Source organism: Erythrolamprus reginae, chromosome 1 (genome assembly GCF_031021105.1).
Source record: "Erythrolamprus reginae isolate rEryReg1 chromosome 1, rEryReg1.hap1, whole genome shotgun sequence".
Lineage (NCBI taxonomy): Eukaryota > Metazoa > Chordata > Lepidosauria > Squamata > Dipsadidae > Erythrolamprus > Erythrolamprus reginae.
The window spans coordinates 69,329,567-69,352,424 of NC_091950.1; the positions used below are offsets into that span (position 1 = coordinate 69,329,567).

Below are 22,858 nucleotides of genomic sequence, written 5' to 3' on the forward strand. Positions count from 1 at the left end.
CATCCGTTTCAATAACCACCGATACACTTGGCATCCACGAATCTGTCTACTCCTGCCTTGAGGTTATCCAGGCTGACAGCTGTCATGACCTCTTCTGGAAGTGAATTCCATAAACCAAAGATCTTCTGGGTGAAGAAATATAACCATGGAGACTTCTTTGGACAGCGCTGGCTCTTCCGCTTAGAAATGGAGATGAATACTTCCCCCTAGAGTCGAGAACGACCAGCACGTATGTGCAAGGGGATCTTTTACCTTTACCTTTATACTGGGAATATACAGCACTTTAGATCCAAAGGTTCTTAATCAGAGCAGCCCCTTAGAAAAAGCTGTATCTTTTCTTGTACACAATAGCCATGCGATACTAGGAAAATATATGTTTGAATTAAACAGTGTGCATACCTATTACGAAACATGATTTTGGCTGTAGACCACAGATGCCCTGCAACTTAAATGTAAATAGATTAGTGTATCTTCTCCTCTACCTCATTTCTTAAAACTATTTTGCTTACTATTTATCATTTTCTTTGGGGAGTTATTTGACTTTCTTAGCATTTTCGGTAGAGAATGGAAATAATAGATTGGTGGATATATATGCGCTATCATTTCTCAATTTCGCAATACAAGATTGCCACCTGCTGAGTCTGTAAGTTTGTAAAATCATGTTTTTATTCTGACTCTGACAATATAGGAGCTTACTGAAGGAAATGTCCTTCCCTACTGCAAATAGGTAGTTATCAAATATACAGTAGCTACCATGTGGAAATTACATATTTCAAGAGTATCTAAATGACGCATAACCTTATCAGTTACCTATTCAAACATTCTTATTAGCGTATCTACCGTATATGATAAATTAAGGGTAATATGGATTTTAAGTCATTTTGCTAGATGTGCCATCTTGAATTTGATAGATATAAAGCAAAATTGTCTCCGAAAGTTCCTCTATGGCTATCATCATAGGAAGCCTTTTTTTCAGAATAAAAATGACAGTTAAATCTACTTGGTTGATCTATAATATACTGAGTTAAAATTTGTTGAAAAGAGAGTGTATCTTAAAAACAAGGGAAAACTTGGAGGAGGGTTTTACTTGTCCATGGTTACATATGCTCAATTGCTTCAACATTTTAAATTGGACAAAAATAACTTTATTTTTACAGATGAAAGAACTGGTTTCAAAAAGGATTAATGTGTCACGCTGGAAATTGCCAGCCCCCATGACATTGAGAAACATCCAGTAGTTAGAGAGTTAATTCTGTCTAGTAAGGTAGCTCCTCCTGTGTGATGTAACCTTTTGCTCACATCCTGTCTCTTCTCCAAGAAGAAGGGCTGTCCTTAGTTAGAGGACATTATTCTTTCTCTATACATCCTAGCCAGAGGATGTGCTTTTCATGTCTCCTCAGACATTTATTGTTTTTATACTTTTCTAATAAAAAGTAACTTGTTCATTCGAACATGCTTGTCTGTACTTCAATATCCATCACCTCTGGAAGCTCCTGGCTCACTCCTCATGGGCTGAGCGCCTTGTCTAAGGTAAGGGGGTCTTCTAATCCCGACATAATGTACCAGTAATGAGCAGCTTATTGCTAAGGTATATAAATTGTTTCGGATGATGAATCAGGAAGATGAATATATTAAAGTATATTAAATGTACACTGAGCACATGCACCAATAACAAATTCCTTGTGTGTCCAATCGCACTTGGCCAATAAATAATTCTATCTATTCTAAATATTATATGACTAAATGAGCAAAACATTCAGGGATGTAATATAATGTCAAACAGATTTTGGAAATGTAACCAACATGAGGTCACATTTCCTCATGAGGGGTAGTTTTTATTACTTAAAATGAACCTGTAAAAATGAAAGTGTTGTGTCCACCAGCGGCCTACAGAGCTGGCAGTAGTCGTACAGCGAGAAGGCTGGAAAGAAAAATGGGCCAGGCCTGGAGTCTAGAGAAGGCTCGGTGCCTGAGGCAGGGATCCAGTCCCAGCCTATTCCCAATACGCGCATATGCAGAGCTGCCAGAAGGCAAGAACAGTTACAGAGGACTACTCAGAAGTAAGGCTTGAAGATTACTGGCCCTTAGCATAGGTTATAAAAGTGGAGCAAACGGATGTGCTCATTGCAGGAAGCAACTTAGTTCATTTTGTATCGCCATGAACTGACTCTGTGTTTCTGTTTGGCCTTGCAAAGCTCCTTGCTATTTGGTCTTTGGCAGCATGTTAGGAGTGATAAAGGTTGGTGATATCAACCTTCTTCCAAAAGACTTTTGTCAGACTCATTAATATTGTTTGGAACTTATTACGGCTGGGAATGAACATAACTCACAGCTGTTAAAATAAAAGAGGTTTTTGGGACACACTTTGTGCTGCATTATTTATCAGGAAACCTAAGTCAGAACAAAAATGAAATATTGGGATCAGTTAGGTTTCTAAATCTAAAGACTCTTAAAAACAATGTATGGTTGAAACCAGAAGTTTTAAGTCTAATGGAGAAACAGATTGAAAGAAAACATGGAACTTTATTTTCATATTTGATATCTGCTGCAAAGGTTTTGTACGCACAGATGGAAGAGTGTACAAATTCCCACAAATAACAGCTTAATCTAGGAACCACCAAGGTGGTCTATGACAATTCACCACAGCCAACTCGCCTTGGCCAATCACTATGGCTAACTCTCCAGAGTCAACTTTTTGCAAGACAACTCTAATGAGCCGAGGTGGCGCAAAAGGTAGAGTGCAGTACTGCAGGCCGCTGAAGCTGACTGTAGATCTGCAGGTCAGCGATTCAAATCTCATTGCCGGCTCAAGGTTGACTCAGCCTTCCATCCTTCCGAGGTGGCTAAAAATGAGGACCCGGATTGTGGGGGTGATATGCTGGCTCTGTTAAAAAGTGCTATTGCTAACATGCTGTAAGCCGCCCTGTGTCTAAGGAGAAAGGCGGCATAATAAAATTGGAGGGAGGGAGGGTGGGAGGGTGGGTGGGTGGGTGGGTGGGTGGGTGGGTGAGTGGGTGGATGGATGGATGGATGGATGGATGGATGGATGGATGGATAGATAGATAGATAGATAGATAGATAGATAGATAGATAGATAGATAGATAGATAGATAGATAGATAGATAGATAGATAGATAGATAGATAACTCTCCACAGCTATCTCACCACAGGACAACTCAGTGCAGGACAAGAGTTACAATAACATCAAATAAATTGTGGAATAGAATCACTAAAATAAGGATGCAAAAGGAGGAATAGAATGAAATGCAAATGGCAAAAACTAAAATAATTATTTTAAATAATTAAATAGAATTGTCAAATTGTCCCACAGCAAGTTGTCTCATGGTGGTAAGACAAATTGGTCATGGCAAGCTGGTTATAGTGAATTGACTGCAATAAATTGGCTGTGGCAAGTTGTTCCATTCCCATACCAAAATCACCTTCCACCAGCACTGATAGGGTACGCCACTAGTATATAAAATGAGAGTCTCCCTTCTGGCACTGTTGTCACTTAGTTTGATAATAAACTCTGCAAGAAAACACCAAGCTCCGAGATCAACAAGGACATCACCATTTATGGAATTTTTATTATGACGCATTTCTGAGTTATCGATTTTATTTACAGTAATAAAGTGTGTGCGTGTGTGTATTATTTCATGATTAGAATGTGGGAGTTAGTATTAACTAATAAAAGTGCCTTTTTTGGAGCAGATTTTATTTCTGTGTTATAATGTGTTCATGAACTCAACACAGAGATGGTGCCGGATTTCAGAGATAATTTTGGAGTAGAATAGGAGAACTCTCCTGAGGAAGGTATCTGTGTACCTCTCTTTTTCAAGATGAGCTGAGCTGAGCTGGGTTAGTCTTTCTTCCATCATTTTAAACCAAGTTCAAAAAGTAGGTCAAGAGGAAAATCCTTATCTGGATATAGGTGTCCACTGGTATTCCTCTATACCCGGTGATGGCAAACCTGTGGAACACAACGCCCTGTGAGCATGAGAGTTCAGCTCCACCACACATGCACATGTGCCTCCCGCTGGCCAGATATTTGCCGGGTCTCTGCTGCAAATGCTCGGCAGACAGGCCACAGGGAGGACCATGCACAGTGGGGTATGCACAGGGGTCATGTATGCATTGCATTTTGGAGGTTCGGGCATGCACGCGCTATGGGCACTCAGTCTGGAAACGTTTCGCCATCACTGCTCTATACCATACTAGATTGTATCACAGAACGTTTTCTCAAATATTTTGTGAAAAAGAAAGTAATGTTTTATTTCTCCTCGTTATCAGCTCCTTCTCAACTTTCACTCCAAAAAAATATTTATATTCTCTCCTTCACAACTGAGGTCGTAGTCCACTTTCTTTCAAAAGACAAGACAACTTGATTCTGTTTTTTTTTTAATGGATCTCTCTTTTTATGTGCATTTACAGAAAACATATATACTGGAAGAACCCACACCATATATTATATCCATCAGTTGGATCAGTAAAACTAATAACTTGTCTTGTGAAAAGAATACATATCCAAACCTAAAGATTATCAGTGAGAATTTCAGTGAGAATTTCATAAGAAGCAAAACATAGGTCAAATTCATTCAAAACATAGGTCAAATCCATTCGAATTTCATAAGAAGCAAAACATAGGTCAAATCCATTCGAAAGTTGAGCAAAAGAATACAAACTTAAAAATTTCAGGATTTCCTAAGAAACAAAACATAGGTCAAATTCATTCAAAAGTTGAGCAAAAGAATGCAAACTTTAAAAAATCATGAATTAATAAGAAACAAAACATAGGTCAAATTCATTTCAAAGTTGAGCAAAAGAATGCAAACTTTAAAATAGACGCAAAATATTTTCACAGATACCTTGCCGGCCTATTCACTTTGTAAAAAAAATTAAAGAAAAAACTGTATTTATGATATACAGAAAATATTTTTTCTGTAAATCATAAATACAGCAAACTTTAAAATAGACCCAAAATATTTTCACAGATACGTTGCCGGCCTATTCACTTTGTAAAAAAAATTAAAGAAAAAACTGTATTTATGATATACAGAAAATATTTCTTCTGTATATCATAAATTTAGGGAATATATTTTTATATCTTTCCCTAATCTAGGGGGGAAATGGGTGTGTACCTCTGGAAACCAAAGTAATCAATCCCCAAAGGCCAAAATAGCAGCTTGTATAACATTTCATTGATGAGACAGCATATCTTAACTATCCCTAAGCATCAACTAGAGTAAATCCATCATGAAGGGCACGTTTCCACATGTAGTAAGTGGAGCGTGCTGTTAAGGGAAAGTGGGCTCTGAACTCCTTGTATGTTGGAAAGGTCTTTGATTCAAAACGTTGCTGGAGAAACAGCTTGGCCTGGGCTTTGAACTGAGCTGTGGCAATCACATCCATCACAAACATGCTGCTGTTGACTTTCTCAGACATTTGATAACCTGGAATTGCAGCACTATAATTTGGCATCTGTTCATCACCCACAAGCACTGGAGCAAACTCTTTTGGGTTTGCAGAATGGAATTTAAGTTCTGCCTTTCTAGTAATCTCAGAAGATGTGGGCATCTGTTGCAAAATTTGGGAACCCATTGTTGAAGGGAGGCAATGCTTTTTGGTCTCCTGGAGACCTGTTTTCTTCCAAAACCAATAGGTTGTCGAAGAAATACTAGGATAACGCAAGCGAAACTTACAGAAAGGCATCTTCCATTGGCAAACACGTTTCCTGGCCAACCCACGAGTTTGCTTTTGCCAACTGTAGAGAGATTGCTTAATACCCATAAAAATTTGGGGCCCTGGATGTTGCCCGTTGACCATCTTCACATTAAGCAGGTTTCCTGACTTTAGTGACAGAGAGATATTCCTGGTCGGTTTCTGGGTTACAGAAAGAGGTTGATGTATCTTGAAATTTTGATTGCCTTTGATGGCTTTTCTTCTCCAGTTATAATACGTTGATCTGGAGATGCCAGGAAACTTACGCTTAAAGTTTCTGTATGGCACCGGACTATTCATGGAAATGCATTTTTCTAGGTAAGACTTGGCTCCTTGCATGGAAGTTCCATTTTTCGTATGATTCAGGAAATTTTTTGAGCCCTGGCCTCCTTCAGATTTTGCTGCACCGTCTGGACTAGTGTAAGGCTTGTACATTTGAGGATCCTTAGACAAGTTAGCATCAGAAGAGGAAGAACCCTCTCGGCTGATCACACTTTGCATCTCGTGTTTCCAGGTATAGTAGGTGGAGCGAGAAATTTCTGGGAACAACTGTCGGAATTGTTGAAGAGGAATAGTGGCACCTTCCTGAAAACAGGATTGCAAAAAATGCTTGGCTGCAAATCTAGTAGCTGCTTTCTGCCTGTGCTCTTGTGACTGGCGTTTCCATCGATAGAAGGTGCTTTTAGTAATGCTGTATTTTTCACGTAGGTTAGAGTAAGTCATCTGGGGATCTGTGTTCAGCAACTCCAGTGTCTTCACAGGCAGAACCTGAGGTTCCGGAACGGATGCTGCGGGTTCCAGTTCTTCCAGACCCATGACAGGGACAAAGTACTGAGCTTCAAAAACTTGGGAAGAAACCTGCTTCCCTGACCACATGATGTGAAGTGTGGAGGTTTGCAAGTGACACGTTCTAGGTCGGATGAGTCGGTTGAAGTATGGCCGTATCTTAAGGTTGCTCATTGGGTAGATGGAATAAATGTTGCATTGCAATACAGATGCCAGAGCGTACACATGCCACATGTTGACATAACTGCCAGGGAAGCAAGAGGCTTTAATGTCAACATCAAAGATCGCCTCGATGGTAGCCAAAGGTAACTTAGTCATCTGAGGATTTTTATCTGTGCAAAGAGAATAACGAGCAGCTTGCAGCATCACCTTAGAATCAATCATGCCATTGAAATAGTATTGCTTGTGGAGCAACATCTCCACAACTGTCCGGACCTGTAACTCCAAAGTTAAGCTAGTGTTGCCCCACAACAACACACTTGCTGCCTCAAACAAGTGGTTCCCATCGCCTTTACAAATGAAAGGCAACATATTGCGAGGAGCATCTTCCGGGTAAAGATTTTTTGCTACACGGTCCACTTCTAGCTCTTCCTGGAGCTGCCTCCCAGAGTAGCTGGGTAGTGAAAAAGAGGACAGCATGCTCTTGAATTCAAAGGCTGTCTTAATTAAGTGATTTAGCCCAACGCATTCGGATGCCTCCTGCAGCTTCTCCAGCATGGACTGCACTAGTTGGTGGCGTGGGATCATTCTGAAATATAGAAAAGTTTGAAGAATTAGAATGTCTCGTTTTGCACAGATTATCCCCTTCATGGTTCCATGAACTACAGTGGTACCTCTACCTAAGAACGCCTCTACTTACGAACTTTTCTAGAAAAGAACTGGGTGTTCAAGATTTTTTTTGCCTCTTCTCAAGAACCATTTTTCACTTACAAACCTGAGCCTCTCAAACTGTAACCAGAAAAGGCAGGGAGAAGCCTCTGTGGGGTCTCTCTAGGAATCTCCTGGGAGGAAACAGCCGGAAAAGGCAGAGAGAAGCCTCTGGGGGGTCTCTCTAGGAATCTCCTGGGAGGAAACAGAACCGGAAAAGGCAGAGAGAAGCCTCTGTGAAGCCTCTCTAGGAATCTCCTGGGAGGAAACAGGGCCTCCACCCTCTCTGTGGTTTCCCCAATCACACGCATTATTTGCTTTTACATTGATTCCTATGGGAAAAATTGCTTCTTCTTACAAACTTTTCTACTTAAGAACAAGGTCACAGAACAAATTAAGTTCATAAGAAGAGGTACCACTGTACTTAGATAGGTACAGCAATGCAGTTTTGTCTTGGCACATAACTATATTTCTTGAGCATATCAAAAATCCATATATAATTAGAAACTGGTGCACAATCCTGTGGATTAGAATACTGAATTAGACCTTATAAAACTATACTATGGTTAATTTTGCATTGGACTGCATATTTTATAACGTTAAATTTAATCAAGTATGTACATTATCCCATTGTTAACATATACCAAATTAAGTTCTAATATTATCCACCTGAACCTACTTAGCAGACTTTGTCATTAAACAGAAGGATTAACATTTGAAAATATGATCTGCTAAAATTCACTAAAGAGCACAGCAATATTAAAAGATAAATGTACGCTTTCTAACATACTCACTCACTTTACTTTTCATCATTTTCATCATTTTAATGCTGCCTTTTGGCTCTTCAAAGGACAAATATTTGATTTAAAGGCAGCTAGTTCCTATGCTATCCAACAAAATCTCTCATCCTTTGTTGTTGTTTTTCATTTTTCAGATATTTATTTATGTCCTTTAAAGAAAGAATTTGGGGTGTTTTTTTAAAATTTGTGTTGCATCGGTGTAGTTTTTATTCTTGCTAGCCAGCCAAATGCATAGCAAGCATTGCAACTGCTGATTCAAGGGCACATATCTAGTAGGCTGAGTAAAGCTGAGGGAATGCAGTAATAAGCTGTTTTGCTTTAATTTTTCATAAATAATTCAGCACAATAGTTCATTTGTGTTTACATTTATTTATGTTTTAAATGTAACAGTACCTGGACTCTGAGAGCTAGCTATTGTACAATTGGTTGGATTTGCAAAGTCAAAAAAACCCCCAACCTAATATAATGCAAGACTTAAGAGACCTCTTCTGGCGATTTGACAACATTGCATTTGGATCATTCACAAAGTGGTTTATAAAGTAAAAAATAAATACAAGAATTACTGCAAGATGAGAACATTGTGCATATCACAAACACTTTGCAAAATTAGGAAATAATATTCCCTTTCACCGGGGGGGGGGGGGGAGTCTTCACGGATTCCTAAGAGGTCAGTAAGGGGCGAGTACAAGTGCACTAGAGTGCCTTCCATCCCCTGTCCTATTGCTTTCCTATATCTCCTATACCTTTCTTCTATTCCTATATCTCTTCTTCTATTCTTTCATTGATATGTTCTATTACTATACCTTCTTTTCTATTATTTCTTAGATGTATTTTACTATGAGTATCTCCTCTATAACCTTCATCATGTATTTTACTATGTGTATATAGATATATACCCACTAAAACCCTCATTGTGTATTGGACAAAATAAATAAATAAAATAAAATAAACATGGATATGAGGTAAAATTGTGTTCGTTTTTCCTAGCTGAGATCCTTATGTGGGTTTAAACAAAAAATCCTAACAGTATTTTGCAGTAATTTGAGAAGATAACAATGTGGTTTCAGCCACTTCAGGATTATATAGCACTGCTTGCAAAATTCAGCACTTGTGGGAAATTCAGTTCTGAAAACACAAAACTAAAATACCATTCTTCATATAAATGCTGCAAATTCTAAGGCTTTTCTCATAAGGTTTACAGGATGTAGCACTGAGTTATATAATAAAGGTATAGTGTTCCTCATTTAATTTGAACACTTCAACAATGGGCAATATTCAATGTAATATATGTCATTTTTTCTTTCCCTTATACAGTGTTCCCTCGATTTTCGTGGGGGGTGCGTTCCAAGACCGCCCGCGAAAGTCGAATTTCCACGAAGTAGAGATGCGGAAGTAAATACACTATTTTTGGCTATGAACAGTATCACAAGCCTTCCCTTAACACTTTAAACCCCTAAACTGCAATTTCCCATTCCCTTAGCAACCATTTAGATTATTACTCACCATGTTTATTTATTAAAGTTTATTAAAAAAAATATTTATTAAAGGCGGACGAAAGTTTGGCGATGACATATGACGTCATCAGGCGGGGAAAACCGTGGTATAGGGGGAAAACCCGCAAAGTATTTTTTAATTAATATTTTTGAAAAACCGTGGTATAGACTTTTCGCAAAGTTTGAACCCGCGAAAATCGAGGGAACACTGTATATTGATTTTAAAAGGCATAAATGGTTGCAAAATCTATCATGGAAGCTCTTCTAAGTAGAAAAGAACCTCTAATGTCTTATTCAGTTCTCTTCCCTTTCTCATGTATGAAATTCAGCTTTCCACATCTAGACTCCTAAAGTTCTGTGATCCTAATTATATTTATCAAAAAATGCTTGTTTGAAAATTTGATTTTCTTTCAACTTGACTTTTTGCTATTAATCATCTTTAGTAATTCTTCCAATGGTCTTCCCCTCACAAAATCTATTTTATTACTGTACACTTTGCACATTGTACAGACCTTTTGTGTAGTACGTAGTAGTATTTAACTGAGCTTCACCATTCGTTATCTAATAACTTAATCCTCCAGCAGACCTTAAAATCTGCTGATCTTAAAAACTGCTGATCTGTTTAGAAAAATGAGAAAAGGGGGTCTCAGTATTGACATATATTTTCCTGACTTTTCACAAAAAGTGCAAGTCTTAGTCTGCTACATTTTGCCATTCTAATCTCATCTCCATAACAAGGTATTTTAAGTCTTATTGCATATAAAAATATAGAACACAATTTCATAGCTTCTGTTTTCTTCTTCAGGAAAGTACTTTAAATATATATATATATATAATGTACATGTATGATTTTATGAGTTCTGTGTTAGCAAAACCTTCAGAAGAGAAGGATTTAGGGGTAGTGATTTCTGACAGTCTCAAAATGGGTGAAAAGTGCAGTCAGGCGGTAGGGAAAGCAAGTAGAATGCTTGGCTGCATAGCTAGAGGTATAACAAGCAGGAAGAGAGAGATTGTGATCCCACTGTATAGAACACTGGTGAGACCACATTTGGAGTACCGTGTTCAGTTCTGGAGACCTCACCTACAAAAAGATATTGATAAGATTGAACAGGCCCAAAGACAGGCTACAAAAATGGTGGAAGGTCTTAAAGCATAAAACTTATCAGGAAAGACTTAATGAACTCAGTCTGGAGGACAGAAGGGAAAGGGGGGATATGATTGAAACATTTAAATATGTTAAAGGATTAAATAAGGTTCAGGAGGGAAGTGATTGTAATAGGAAAGTAAACACAAAAACAAGGGGGCACAATCTGAGGTTATTTGGGGGAAAGACCAGAAGCAACGTGAGAAAATATTATTTTCTGAGGTTAGTTGGTGGAAAGATCAGAAGCAACGTGAGAAAATATTATTTTACTGAAAGAGTAGTAGATGCTTGGAACAAACTTCCAGCAGACGTGGTTGGTAAATCCACAGTAACTGAATTTAAACATGCCTGGGATAAACATATATCCATCCTAAGATAAAATACAGGAAATAGTATAAGGGCAGACTAGATGGGCCATGAGGTCCTTTTCTGCCTTCAATCTTCTATGTTTCTATGTACAGGAAGTCCTCAACTTATAACAGTTCATTTTGTGACTCTTCAAATTATGCCCAATTTTCAGTTACAATTTTTCTGGTATCACCGTGATCATGTGATCAAAATTCAGATGTTTCGCAAGTGGCATGTGTTTATGACCACTGCAGTGCCCTGGGATTCCCTTCTGACAAGCAAAGTCAATGGGGAAGCCAGATTCACTTAACAACCAGGTGACTAACTTATCAACACAGTGATCCACTTAACAGCAGTGTCCAGAAAAGTGATAAAATAGAGCAAAACTCACTTAACAAATGTCTCACTTGAGAATAGAAATTCTGGGCTCAGTTGTGAGAATTACTTCTATTCTCTAAGGATGTCTAATGCTATCACTAAAACAGTGACAGAATCCTTCTCAAAAATGTTAGGAAATGTTCAGCTCAAACAAAAAAGAATCTTGTTGAAAACAAACTGAGAAACATAGATGAGTGAATTTTTGGAATCTATTGTGTGAGTTAGAGGTCCTCGGAGTCCTCAGAGAGGGGCAGCATACAAATCTAATAAATTATTATTATTATTATTATTATTATTATTATTATTAATAATAATAATAGTAGTAGTAATTATTATTATTATTATTATTATTATTATTATTATTATTAATTAGATTTGTATGCCACCCCTCTCCGAGGAAAGGCACTTTTGATCTTAGTCTAAACCAGGGTGTCAAACTTGATTTCATTGAGGGCCACATCAGGATTGTTTGACATCAAGGGCTGGGGTGGGCCTGGTCAGAGTGGGTGTGGCCAGCTTGACATCACTCCTGTCAGGGGCATCTCTGGTGGCCTGAGTGCTCTGCCAGCCAAAATGGGCTCCCAAGCCCCGTTTTCAGTCGCAACAGCCTCCTGCCGCCCTCTGCCAGTAAAAACAGAGCTAGGAGGGACCCACGTGGGGAGGTGCCCAAGCTCCATTTTTGCTGACAGAGGCACCCCAGGCTGGTCCTTTGCTTTTTCCTGGGCAGCCCCACAGGCCATATGGGGCACCCTGCGGTCTGGATCTGATCCCTGGGCCTTGATTTTGATATCGTTGGTCTAAACAAGTAGCCCCCAAACCTTTGGGCACAAAAGACCAGTTCCATGGAAGAAGGTTTTTCTGTGGACCACAGGAAGTATGATTTTGCATGCTGCCTGCCTCCCATGAATGGGGCTTCATTGACTACCTTGATGTAGGTTTTAAAGAGCTTTAAAGAGCCATGGTGGCACAGTGGTTAGAATGCAGCACTGCAGGCTAATTCTGCTAACTACTGGCAGTTAGCAGTTCCATCCTGAATGGCTCAAGGTTGACTCATTCTTCCAAAGTCAGTAAAATGAAGGCACAATTACAGAAGGATATAATATAATGATATAATATGATATAATATAATATAATATGATATGATATGATATGATATAATACGATATAATTAATGTAATGTAATGTAATGTAATACAGTGATCCCTCTATTATCGCGAGGGTTCCATTCCAAGACCCCTCGCGATAATCGATTTTTCGCGATGTAGGGTTGCGGAAGTAAAAACACCATCGGCGCATGTGCGCCCTTTTTTCTATGGCCGCGCATGCGTAGATGGTGGAGTTTGCGTTCCCCGCCGCCCACGCAAAGGGGAAACCCCGATTCGGCTCCTCGGTGCTGCTGCGCTACCGAGCAGATCAGCTGCTGGGCGGCCGAAGGAACCTTCCCTGGGTCTTCCCCCTCTTGCTGGCGGGCGGGCGAGCGGCGGGCAGCAGCGAGGAGCCGGGGTTTCCCCTTTGCGTGGGCGGCCGGGAAGACCCAGGTTGGGGGTTCGGGGGGGTGCTGGGAAGCCCCCCAGGCCGGCTGCGACCTTTTAAAACAGCCGCGCCGCTTCCCAGCTGAGTCCTGAAGCCAAACGCGGAAGTTCGCCTTTGGCGTTTGGCTTCAGGACTCAGCTGGGAAGCGGCGCGGCTGTTCTAAAAGGTCGCAGCCGGCCTGGGGGGCTTCCCAGCACCCCCTTGAACCCGGGTTGGGGGTTCGGGGGGGTGCTGGGAAGCCCCCCAGGCCGGCTGCGACCTTTTAAAACAGCCGCGCCGCTTCCCAGCTGACTCCCGAAGCCAAACCCGGAAGTGGTTTTCTTTTTAATTAATATTTTTTTTAAAATCGCGATATAGCATTTCGCGAAGATCGAGATCGCGAAACTCGAGGGATCACTGTAATATAATATAATTATAATTATAATTATAATTTAATTATAATTTAATTTAATTATAATATAATTTAATTTATTAGATTTGTATGCCGCCCCTCTCCGAAGACCAATATAAAATATAATGACAATAAAGTAGTTATTATTTATTACTTATCCTTCGGTAAGTAAAAGTACTGCCATATTTCTCAAAAGCACAACAATATAGTAGCTTTAGTTCCAAATACTAAGACAGGATTGTCAAACCCAAGGCCCAGGGGTCAAATCTGCCTTGCAGGGTACTTAGATCTGGCCCAAGGGGCCACCCTGGAAACAGCAAAGGATCAGCCTGCGGTGCTTCTGCCAGAGAAAATGGGCTCCCAAGTTCCGTTTTCAGCTGCCACGGCCTCCTGCAACCCTACCAGTGAAAGCAGAGTTCGAGCTCCGTTTTCATGGCAGAGCGCTCAGGCCACCACAGGCAGCCCCAGCAGGAATGATGTGTTAGCCACACACCTCTTCCAACCCCAGGTCAAACACAATCCTGATGGGCCATCAATGAAATAGAGCTTGACACCCCTATACTAAGATCACCAAGATAAGGGGAATTGCTAACACTTTTGAAAGATAGCCTCAAGATCCAGGAGGACTTTGCCCTTGATAGACTTGAACACTGGACCCTAAGAAGTAAGATAAGTAGTAAGATGAATTCCAGTGGTCAAAAAAGTAAGGTCCTGCACTTAGACACAAACAACTAGTGCATAGGTTGTATCCAGCTCAATAATATTAACTTTAAGAGAGGTCTAGGTATCCCAATGGAATACCAAGGTAGCTGGGGTGGTACAGTGGTTAAAGAGCAGAGGTGGCACAGTGGTTAGAGTGCAGGCTACTTCAGCTAACTGCTAGCTGCAGTTCAGCAGTTCAAATCTCACCACCAACTCAAGGTTGACTCAGCCTTCCATCCTTCCCAGGTGGATAAAATGAGGACCCAGATCCTTGGGGGAAATATGCTGATTCTATAAACTGCTTAGAGAGGGCTGTAAAAGCACTATGAAGCAGCATATAAGTCTAAATACTATTGCTATATCACTGCAGCTGTGCTTCAGCTGCCAAAAAAGACTAAAGCTGTCCTAGGTTCCATCAAGAGAGAGATAGCATCAAGACAAAGAGAAGTGACAGTACTGCTTTACACTGCACTAGTGAGGCCACACATGGAATATTGCATCCAGTTCTGGTCACCACAATACAAAAAAAGATGTTGAGTGTTCAAAGAAGAGCAATAAAGGTAATGAAGGGACTGGAGGCCAAATTGTATGATGAAGCTAGGGAGCTAGGTATGTCTATTGAAAGGGAAGGATTAGGGGGGACATGATAACTATCTTCCAGTTCTTGAATGACTGTCATAAAGAAGAGGTTGACTTATTCTCTAAGGCATGAAAGGGCAGAACAAGAAATAATGTTTGGAAGCTTATTAAAGAGAGATCCACGTAAGGAGAAATTTTCTGAGAGTGACAATAGTTAATCAATGCAATCTGAGCTTGCATTCTGGGATTCTGGGTTTGTTTGTTTGTCTGTCTGTCTGTCTGTCTGTCTGTCTGTCTGTCTGTCTGTCTGTCTATCTATCTATCTATCTATCTATCTATTTATTTATTTATTTATTGGATTTGTATGCCGCCCCTCTCCGTAGACTCGGGGTGGCTAACAACAGTGGTAAAAACAACATGCGACAATCCAAAACTAAAACAGCTAAAAACCCTTATTATAAAACCAATCATACATACAAACATACCATACATAAATTGTAGAAGCCTAGGGGGAAAGAATATCTCAGTTCCCCCATGCCTGACAGCAGAGGTGGGTTTTAAGGAGCTTACAAAAGGCAAGGAGGGTGGGGGCTATTCTAATCTCTGGGGGGAGTTGGTTCCAGAGGGCCGGGGCCACCACAGAGAAGGCTCTTCCCCTGGGTCCCACCAAACAACATTGTTTAGTTGACGGGACCTGGAGAAGGCCAATTCTGTGGGACCTAACTGGTCGCTGGGATTCGTGCGGCAGAAGGCGGTTTCAAAAAATAGATTGGACAATCGCTTGACTGGATAGTTAAGGCTAGTAGACCTCCAGTCCTGATTCTACCGTATGAACAGGATCCATATATCTTGACTGTGTGACTATTGCTTGAAAAATAATACTATTTAAAGTATATTAATATTATTGCGACTATTCTGAGATTGGATTGGAATTGTGATCTATCGACCATACCTGGACACTATAGGGCAATAACAGTCAAGTATGAAATGAAGTTGCAATTTTTTTTAATAATTTCCTGTGTAAGCAGGATCACTTGTTGCAAAGAAACAAACATCTGGAAGTATGTGAAAGATTATATCATAATAGCTTTATTAGTCTTAAAGTTCCAAGTAAGCTCTTCATTATATTTGCGTAGCTTTTGTTCTTTAGCTTGAAAAATAAAATTAATAGGTAATAGGTTGATACTGGTGTCATGGAATAGAAACCAAGGAGAATAGTTTTTGAATAAAGTACATCTTGACTTGTAATAATTATTGAATTATATTTTAAAATGTAAACCATTTAACATTATCTGAATATTGGTGCTGCAGATAAATAACTTTTGTTTTAGAATACCCGACAAAAGTTATATACACTGAAAACTCTATATAAGCTATTTTTTTACAGATTCATTTTATATTTATTTATTTATTTATTTATTAAATTTGTATGCCGCCCCTCTTTGTAGACTTCGTATACAAACACTCACTGTGCTTACGCTTACTACTTATGCAACCAGCATCAGTCAATATTGAGTAATGCGATAAGGCAACTTTCTATTTATATTATCTAAATTTTCAAGATGCCCTAAACACATTTCTCAGCAATTCTACATTATTAATTCAACAGCATTTGATTGAATGGATATTCTTTTAGAAAAACTATATATCCACACCCATATCCTATGAAGTACTACCGCCACACACAAACTATTTTTATTATTTTCAATACAGTGTACTCAAATAATAGTTTGTGCATGCAATGGTGCTTCATCGAGGGTGTGGATAGTTCATTTTCCTAAAGGAATATCCATGTACTGTATTTTTAATCCTAAACTCGGCAGTCTAGTTTCATCATTAGTATAAAAGGACCACAGTTGCTGTGCAAAGCACTAACCTTGGTTTTTAAAAAATGCATACATTCACAGGTTAACACAAACTTTGAAACTGCGGTAACAAACTTGCTTGCTGCCCCAAACATTATTACCCATTAAATCAAGTGCAGGAAGAAGAAAAAAACCAAGTTGTGGGGAGGCATTATCTTGGAGTCAGTCCAATTAAAAGCTTTTTCTCACGTTTCTCTGAGGCCAGGTGAGCGTTCCGGTTTGGAATTCAATGTAAGGGTTTCGCGTTTCGCCCGCCCCCCCCAAAAACACCCCCAAATCCCAGGCAAGACCTTGGAAATGGCACTTTCCATGCCCTCGCCGTCATCCAAGAGCAAGGCTTAAAGTAAGGTCACGAACGCCGGCCCAGGTAATGCAAAATAAAGCCGGGTTTCCCTCTGCCGGCAAACACTGCCTCGCTCCGATCTCAGGGCGAGGCGGGGAAAAACCTGAAGCGGGAGCTTTAAAAAAAAAAAGATGGAGGGGAAGTAACAGAAAACTAACCTGAGAATGACTTTTGATGAGCTCCCGATCAAACCCAATGTAAAAACAGAGGGTGGGAGGGAAGGGATCCGCCATCCTGGAAACCCGGCGCCGTTTCCAAAATTACGAACGGCCCATGGAAATGAATGGACTTGCTCAGCGGTTTGTTTGGGGTTTGTTTGGTTTTTTTTTACAAAAAGTGGTCTTTTGTTTGTCCTAAGAAACTAACTCCATCCCGCAAGAGGGCAGACAGAAGCCCCGGGGCATTGGTTGAAGACCTTCTCTTGAAACAAAGGCGGCTGCACATGGAGGGAGATTTTTTTTTTTTTTAAGGACATAAATGAGGGCTTGGATCAGAAAGGCAAAGCCCATGGAGGCCAAATTGGAAGGAAAGCTTCCTTTACTGGGGCTTTTCCTTCCCAAGGCCCCGGAGCAAATGCAAAGCAAGGCACCCTCTTTTTACTTCAGCTGTTAAATACCAAGGACCTCAAATTGCAACTCCACTTCTCTGCCTTGCTAAGGAAGGTACTTGAGGAGTTGCAACTGGAACAGCACAATTCCCATTCCTTTCCATTTTCCTGGACTCAGGCTCCAGTTTGCACCGGGTGTGGGTTGTAGAGTACTCAAAAAGCTCAACTCAAGCTTTATGGAGGGTTTAAGCCCCATTCCCTCAAAGAAAATGGGTTTGCAAAGGTTAGAAGTTTTCTCCCAACTCACCTTGAGTTGTTGGGAAAGCCAACGAAGTTCTCAACTGCAACTGCTCCCAGTTCTTGCCTTTAGTCTCCCTGCAAAGCCTGTTTCCTGATCATTTAAATTCTGAATCAGGAAGCTCAGCAATCTCCACTTTCCCAGCTGTGTCCCACATCCAGACTGGAATTGGTTTCAGAACTGGAGTGAACCAATGGGAGTGGCTGCTTTTAGGTGTGCAAAAGAGGCTAGGCTCCACCCCTTTCCCCTAAGGAAATAGTTCATTCCCAAGTACTCTTGCATCCAACATGAAAGGAGCAGAGCAAATTATGGGGGTCACCTCCTAGGCTTAAGTGATCATTGCCTGTTGTCTTAAGACTCCCTTCTTAAAGAGGCAAGCACCTTTAATGTGAATGTGTTATCATACTTTCCAAACTTGATTAAGAAAACAGTATGGCTAGGCTGGACTAAGGGGGAGAAAGCCAAAATATACAGTGAGGAATGAACTCAGATAAAAGTTAATTGTGGCAGTTGGAGGAATCATTTAGAGGCAAATTGGTGAGAACTTCTATAATTGCCTAGAAAAAGGCAATTATATTATTTCTATAACTGCCTAGAAAAAAAACCAAACCAAACTACTAGATTCCTTTTATATGAATTTTAGTTTAGCACACATAGGGGGGTTTTTCTGAATGGAAAAAAGAAATCCAAATGCTGAAACTACATTAAGAAAAAATAGTGGCATTTTGTCCACACAGACACCTTCAATTAATCAAAAAAATTAATCAATTAAGCCTGGTTCTTAAAAGGTTCAGGTTTGCAATTTTTTTAAAAAAATAGAAAGAAAATGAGGAGTAAATGTAATTTAAAGAACTGCGTTCCATAGCTTTCATATGAGATACCTTCTACTTTGTGCTAAAGTGGATGCCTAACTAATAGTGGAAGGAGGTCACTTTTATCACCACCACCACCCAAAATGTTTTGCCTTATAAAGATCAGGATCACTAGTTTAAATTATGCCTGGTCAACAATTAGCAATTAACAATTAGCAATCTTTCAATACAGGTATCATAGAATCCCTATTCTTGTAATAATTAGCAGTCTAGTTGCTGTTTTTTACACTGATTGCAATTTCTGGACAGTTTTCAATGGTATCCTAAATAGAGGCCATAGTAAGTAACAAGGTAGGATGTAACCAGAGCCTGGATAAGTATTGCTAAATCTAACGGTCTCAGAAGGTTTGCAGGTGAAATAATTTTAATTGTGAATAAGCCACTTCGTGTCGCTGTGGACTCGCCTACATAAATCCAGTGAAAGCTGGGCTTAACAAAGCACTCCATAATTGCAGAGTGCTCTTTCAGGTGAAGGCATCTGTATTTCTATCTCAACCTGAGTCTTGTTTCCCAATCATGTCCATTTTGTCTAGATTTGATTTGTTTGTTCTCCATAAGGAGAGGGAAAAGGGAGTTCAAGCTATTCTCCAAAGCACCTGGGGGTAAAATAAGAATCAATGGGTGGAAACTAATCAAGGAGAGAAGGAATTTAGAATTAAGCAGAAATTTCCTGACAGTTAGAACAATTAATCAGTGGAACAGCTTGCTTCCAGAAGTTGTGAATGCTCCAACACTATAATATTTAAGAAGATACTGGATAACCATTTGCCTCAAGTAGTGTAGAGCCTAAGCAGGGGGTTGGACTAGAAGACCTCCAAGGTCCCTTCCAACTCTGTTATTCTAAATTATTCTATAAACAGGATGACTTTTGAAAACATTGTCAAAGATTCAACTTATGTTGAATCTAGATATTCTAGATATTCATCTAAAATATGATTGATTTCTTGGTGCTAGATGGTAAGCAACAGCATGCTATGAATATTTTGATGTCAACCAATTCCAAAACTCTGGAAGACCCTAGAGATTTCACATAGATTTTGTGATTTTGAATGAGAATAAGGGAGAACTCTTGGGATCACAATAAATCATGAACTAGTTGACCAACTGTAGTTCTCAAACTAGGCATGGCCTGACACTTGGCAAAACCATTGGCAAAACCTAGTTCCATGAGATTGTCCAGAAAAATACTGTGAATTGTGTCAACTAAAACTCACCAAGAATTCTAGGGAAATCATCTGCCTCTCTGTATGTCACCAGGTCCCAAAGGTTCTTTTTCCAAAAAGCAACTGGATTTTCTTGTTGTTGTTTTCTTCTTTGAAAATATTTTGCTTCTCATCCAAGAAGCTTGGTTGATAAGCAAAACATTCTTTTTTAAAAAAGTATAGTTCTCTTTTGGAAAAAGCACCTTTGGCACAACCATTACCTGGATACAAATACAGATTACTAAAGTTGTAAGGGACCTTGTAGGTCATCCAGTCCAACCCCCCATGAGTCCCAGGTCTCAAGTGTTGGAGATCTCATAACCTCCATAGGCAAGCTGTTCCACTGGTTGATCTCTCTCCCTGTCAGAAAGTTTCTCCTTATTTCCAGGTTGACTCTCCCCTTGGTCAGTTTCCCTCCATTATTCCTTGTCTGGCCTTCTGGTGCCTTAGAAAACAGCCTAGCCCCCTCCTCTGCATAGCAGCCCCTCAAGTATTGGAATGATTGGATGATTGAGAATATCCATAGATGTCCATCATCAAGGTAATCAAAGCAGTCTTTGTGCTATATTTTTATCAAAAGCCTGACTGAAATTTGTTCAAATCATTGATACTCTCCATCTGTGTCTAAAACTGAAAGGTCATCACATCTTTCTTGAAAATTAAATGTTTAAAATTGGCCTATAATTGAACAGACTTTCAATAGAATTTTACTATAGCCTTGGGGGGGAAAGGGAACATTTCTTATACCTGTAAGAAAACTCTGGTCTCTTCTCTTAACCATGAATTAAATCCTGAGGGGTTTATTAACCATCATTTATTTATACATTCACAGGATGAAGCCCTAGCTTTTAAAACAGAGTTCTTCAAACTTGGCGACTTTAAAACTTGTGGACTTCAACTCCCAGAATTCTCCAGCCAGCTAGATAGATAATTCTGGGAGTTGAAGTCCACAAGTCTTAAAGTTGTCACCTTTGGAGAACCCTGTTTTGAAATCCTGTCTTTCTAATCTCTGTTTTAAAACAACATCTAATCTCTGTTTTAAAACAATCTCTGTCCTTCTAGGGTTTTAGACACACCTTCCACTGTCCTTTTTTCTGCTAATCTGGGAAAGGTAAGAATATAGGCACAATACTAAAAGCTTGTTCATTCAGATAATAGGAAATCCTGCCAGTGAGACCTGCTTTGATATCAAGGATTTCACCAAACTTTTCTCTCTCTTCAAACTTATCTCCCCGATTAGAAGGGCTAGAATTCTGCATTGCATATGAATATAATTTTGGAAAGTCTTTCCCACCTGATGCTCAGGTTTAATTCTTCAGAATTGAAACTTAGGCTCATAACAGGGAAGTGATAAAGGAGACATCAACTCAATGTGCAGTTATGTAGAAAGCAGAAAAGGAGGAAAATAAAAAAAGAATCATACAATCTTGCTCCTTTCCTATGTTAAACCCTTAACTTTTTCAGATCATTACCCTTAAGCATTAAGAAATTCATCTTTTCCTTAGAAAATGTTTGAATCCACAAATTTAAATACAAGCAATAAAATATTGTGTATTATTCACAGAGAATGTAAGGTCTGGCAGCATATAATTTTATCATGCATGTTCTTTTAGAACAACAGCTGGGAACAATGCATGTTGAAAGCATTCACAGATGAACAGTATCACTGACTTAAACTCTTAAATATAGCCATTGAGACCAGGCTAGTTTGTATCTGCTTAGACATAGTTTCTAATCATGAGACTTTGGTAACAGGAGACCTCTTTGATTTTCCTACACTACTGCCAGCATCTCTGGCTACTCTCTTGAAATCAGGTATATAAATGAAACAATTGCTAGAATGCAAAGACTGACCAAAAGAATCCCTGAAAGCATTTACTCAACTCTAATCAGAAATTTAATAGCAATAGCACTTAGACTTACATTTGGCTTCGTAGGACTTTTTAGCCTTCTCTAAGTGCTTTTACAGAGTCAGCATATTGCCCCAAACAATCTAATAACAATAATAATAATAATAATAATAATAATAATAATAATAACAATAACAATAACAATAACAATAACAATAATAATAATAATAATAATAATAATAATAATAATAATAATAATAATAGAGTTTGAAGGAGGTCTTCTAGTCCAACCCCCTGCTTAGGCAGCAAACCCTACGCTGTTTCAGACAAATGGGTATCCAACCGCTTCTTTAAAACTTTCAGTGTTGGAGCAGTCACAATTTCTGGAGGCAAGTTGTTCCACTGATTAATTGTTCTAACTGTCAGTAAATTTCTCCATAGTTCTAAGTTACTTCTCTCCTTGTTTAGTTTCCACCCATTGCTTCTTGTTCTACCTTGAGGTGCTTTGGAGAATAGGTTGACTCCCTCTTCTTTGTGGCAACCCCTGAGATATTGGAACATGCTATCATATCTCCCCTGGTCTTTCTTTTCATTAAATTAGACATATCCAGTTCCTTCAACTGTTCCTCATATGATTTACCCTCAAGTTCTCTATTCATTTTTGTTCATCTTCTCTGCACTCTTTCTAGAGTCTCCGAGTCCTCATTTTACCAACCTTGGAAGGATGGAAGAGTCAATCAACCCTGAGCCACTCAGAATTGAATTCCTGGAATGAGCAGTGAATTACCTGCAGTGCTGCATCCTAACTTCTGTGCCATCGCAGGTTTCAACTAATATCAACATTGTATTTAAAAAAATAATTGCAATAGTATCATTGTCATGATTTGGGAAATCAAAGTGTACTCTAGTTAACTATTGCTCTTTACAGATTTGGAAGGTTTCTCAACTTTGGGAATTATTATTATTATTATTATTATTATTATTATTATTATTATTAATTAGATTTGTATGCCGCCCCTCTCCGAAGAGGGGCGGCATACAACAGTAATAAAAAAACAGTATAATAATGAAACAAATCTAATAATAAAATTACATTAAAAAAAACCAACAATTTAAAAAATCATACCGCACATACATACCAA

The 22,858-nt window shown here is 39.3% G+C and overlaps 1 protein-coding gene across 2 annotated transcripts; it reads right to left on the minus strand.

The window, feature by feature from the left end:
* Positions 1 to 4,381: 4,381 nt before the first annotated feature.
* On the minus strand, positions 4,382 to 18,041 carry VRTN (vertebrae development associated). Of its 2 annotated transcripts, XR_011559421.1 has the most exons (3): positions 17,802 to 17,974; positions 5,005 to 7,252; positions 4,382 to 4,874 (listed from the first exon to the last, which is right to left on the minus strand). XR_011559421.1 is itself a non-coding variant. In XM_070754874.1 (2 exons), exon 2 carries the CDS (start codon positions 7,249 to 7,251, stop codon positions 5,227 to 5,229), a length of 2,025 nt encoding a protein of 674 aa, XP_070610975.1. In that variant the 5' UTR covers position 7,252; positions 17,802 to 18,041; the 3' UTR covers positions 4,382 to 5,226. The 2 variants fall into 2 exon arrangements, 1 of the variants encoding a protein (XP_070610975.1); XM_070754874.1 differs by having other exon boundaries at positions 4,382 to 7,252; positions 17,802 to 18,041.
* Positions 18,042 to 22,858: the final 4,817 nt, after the last annotated feature.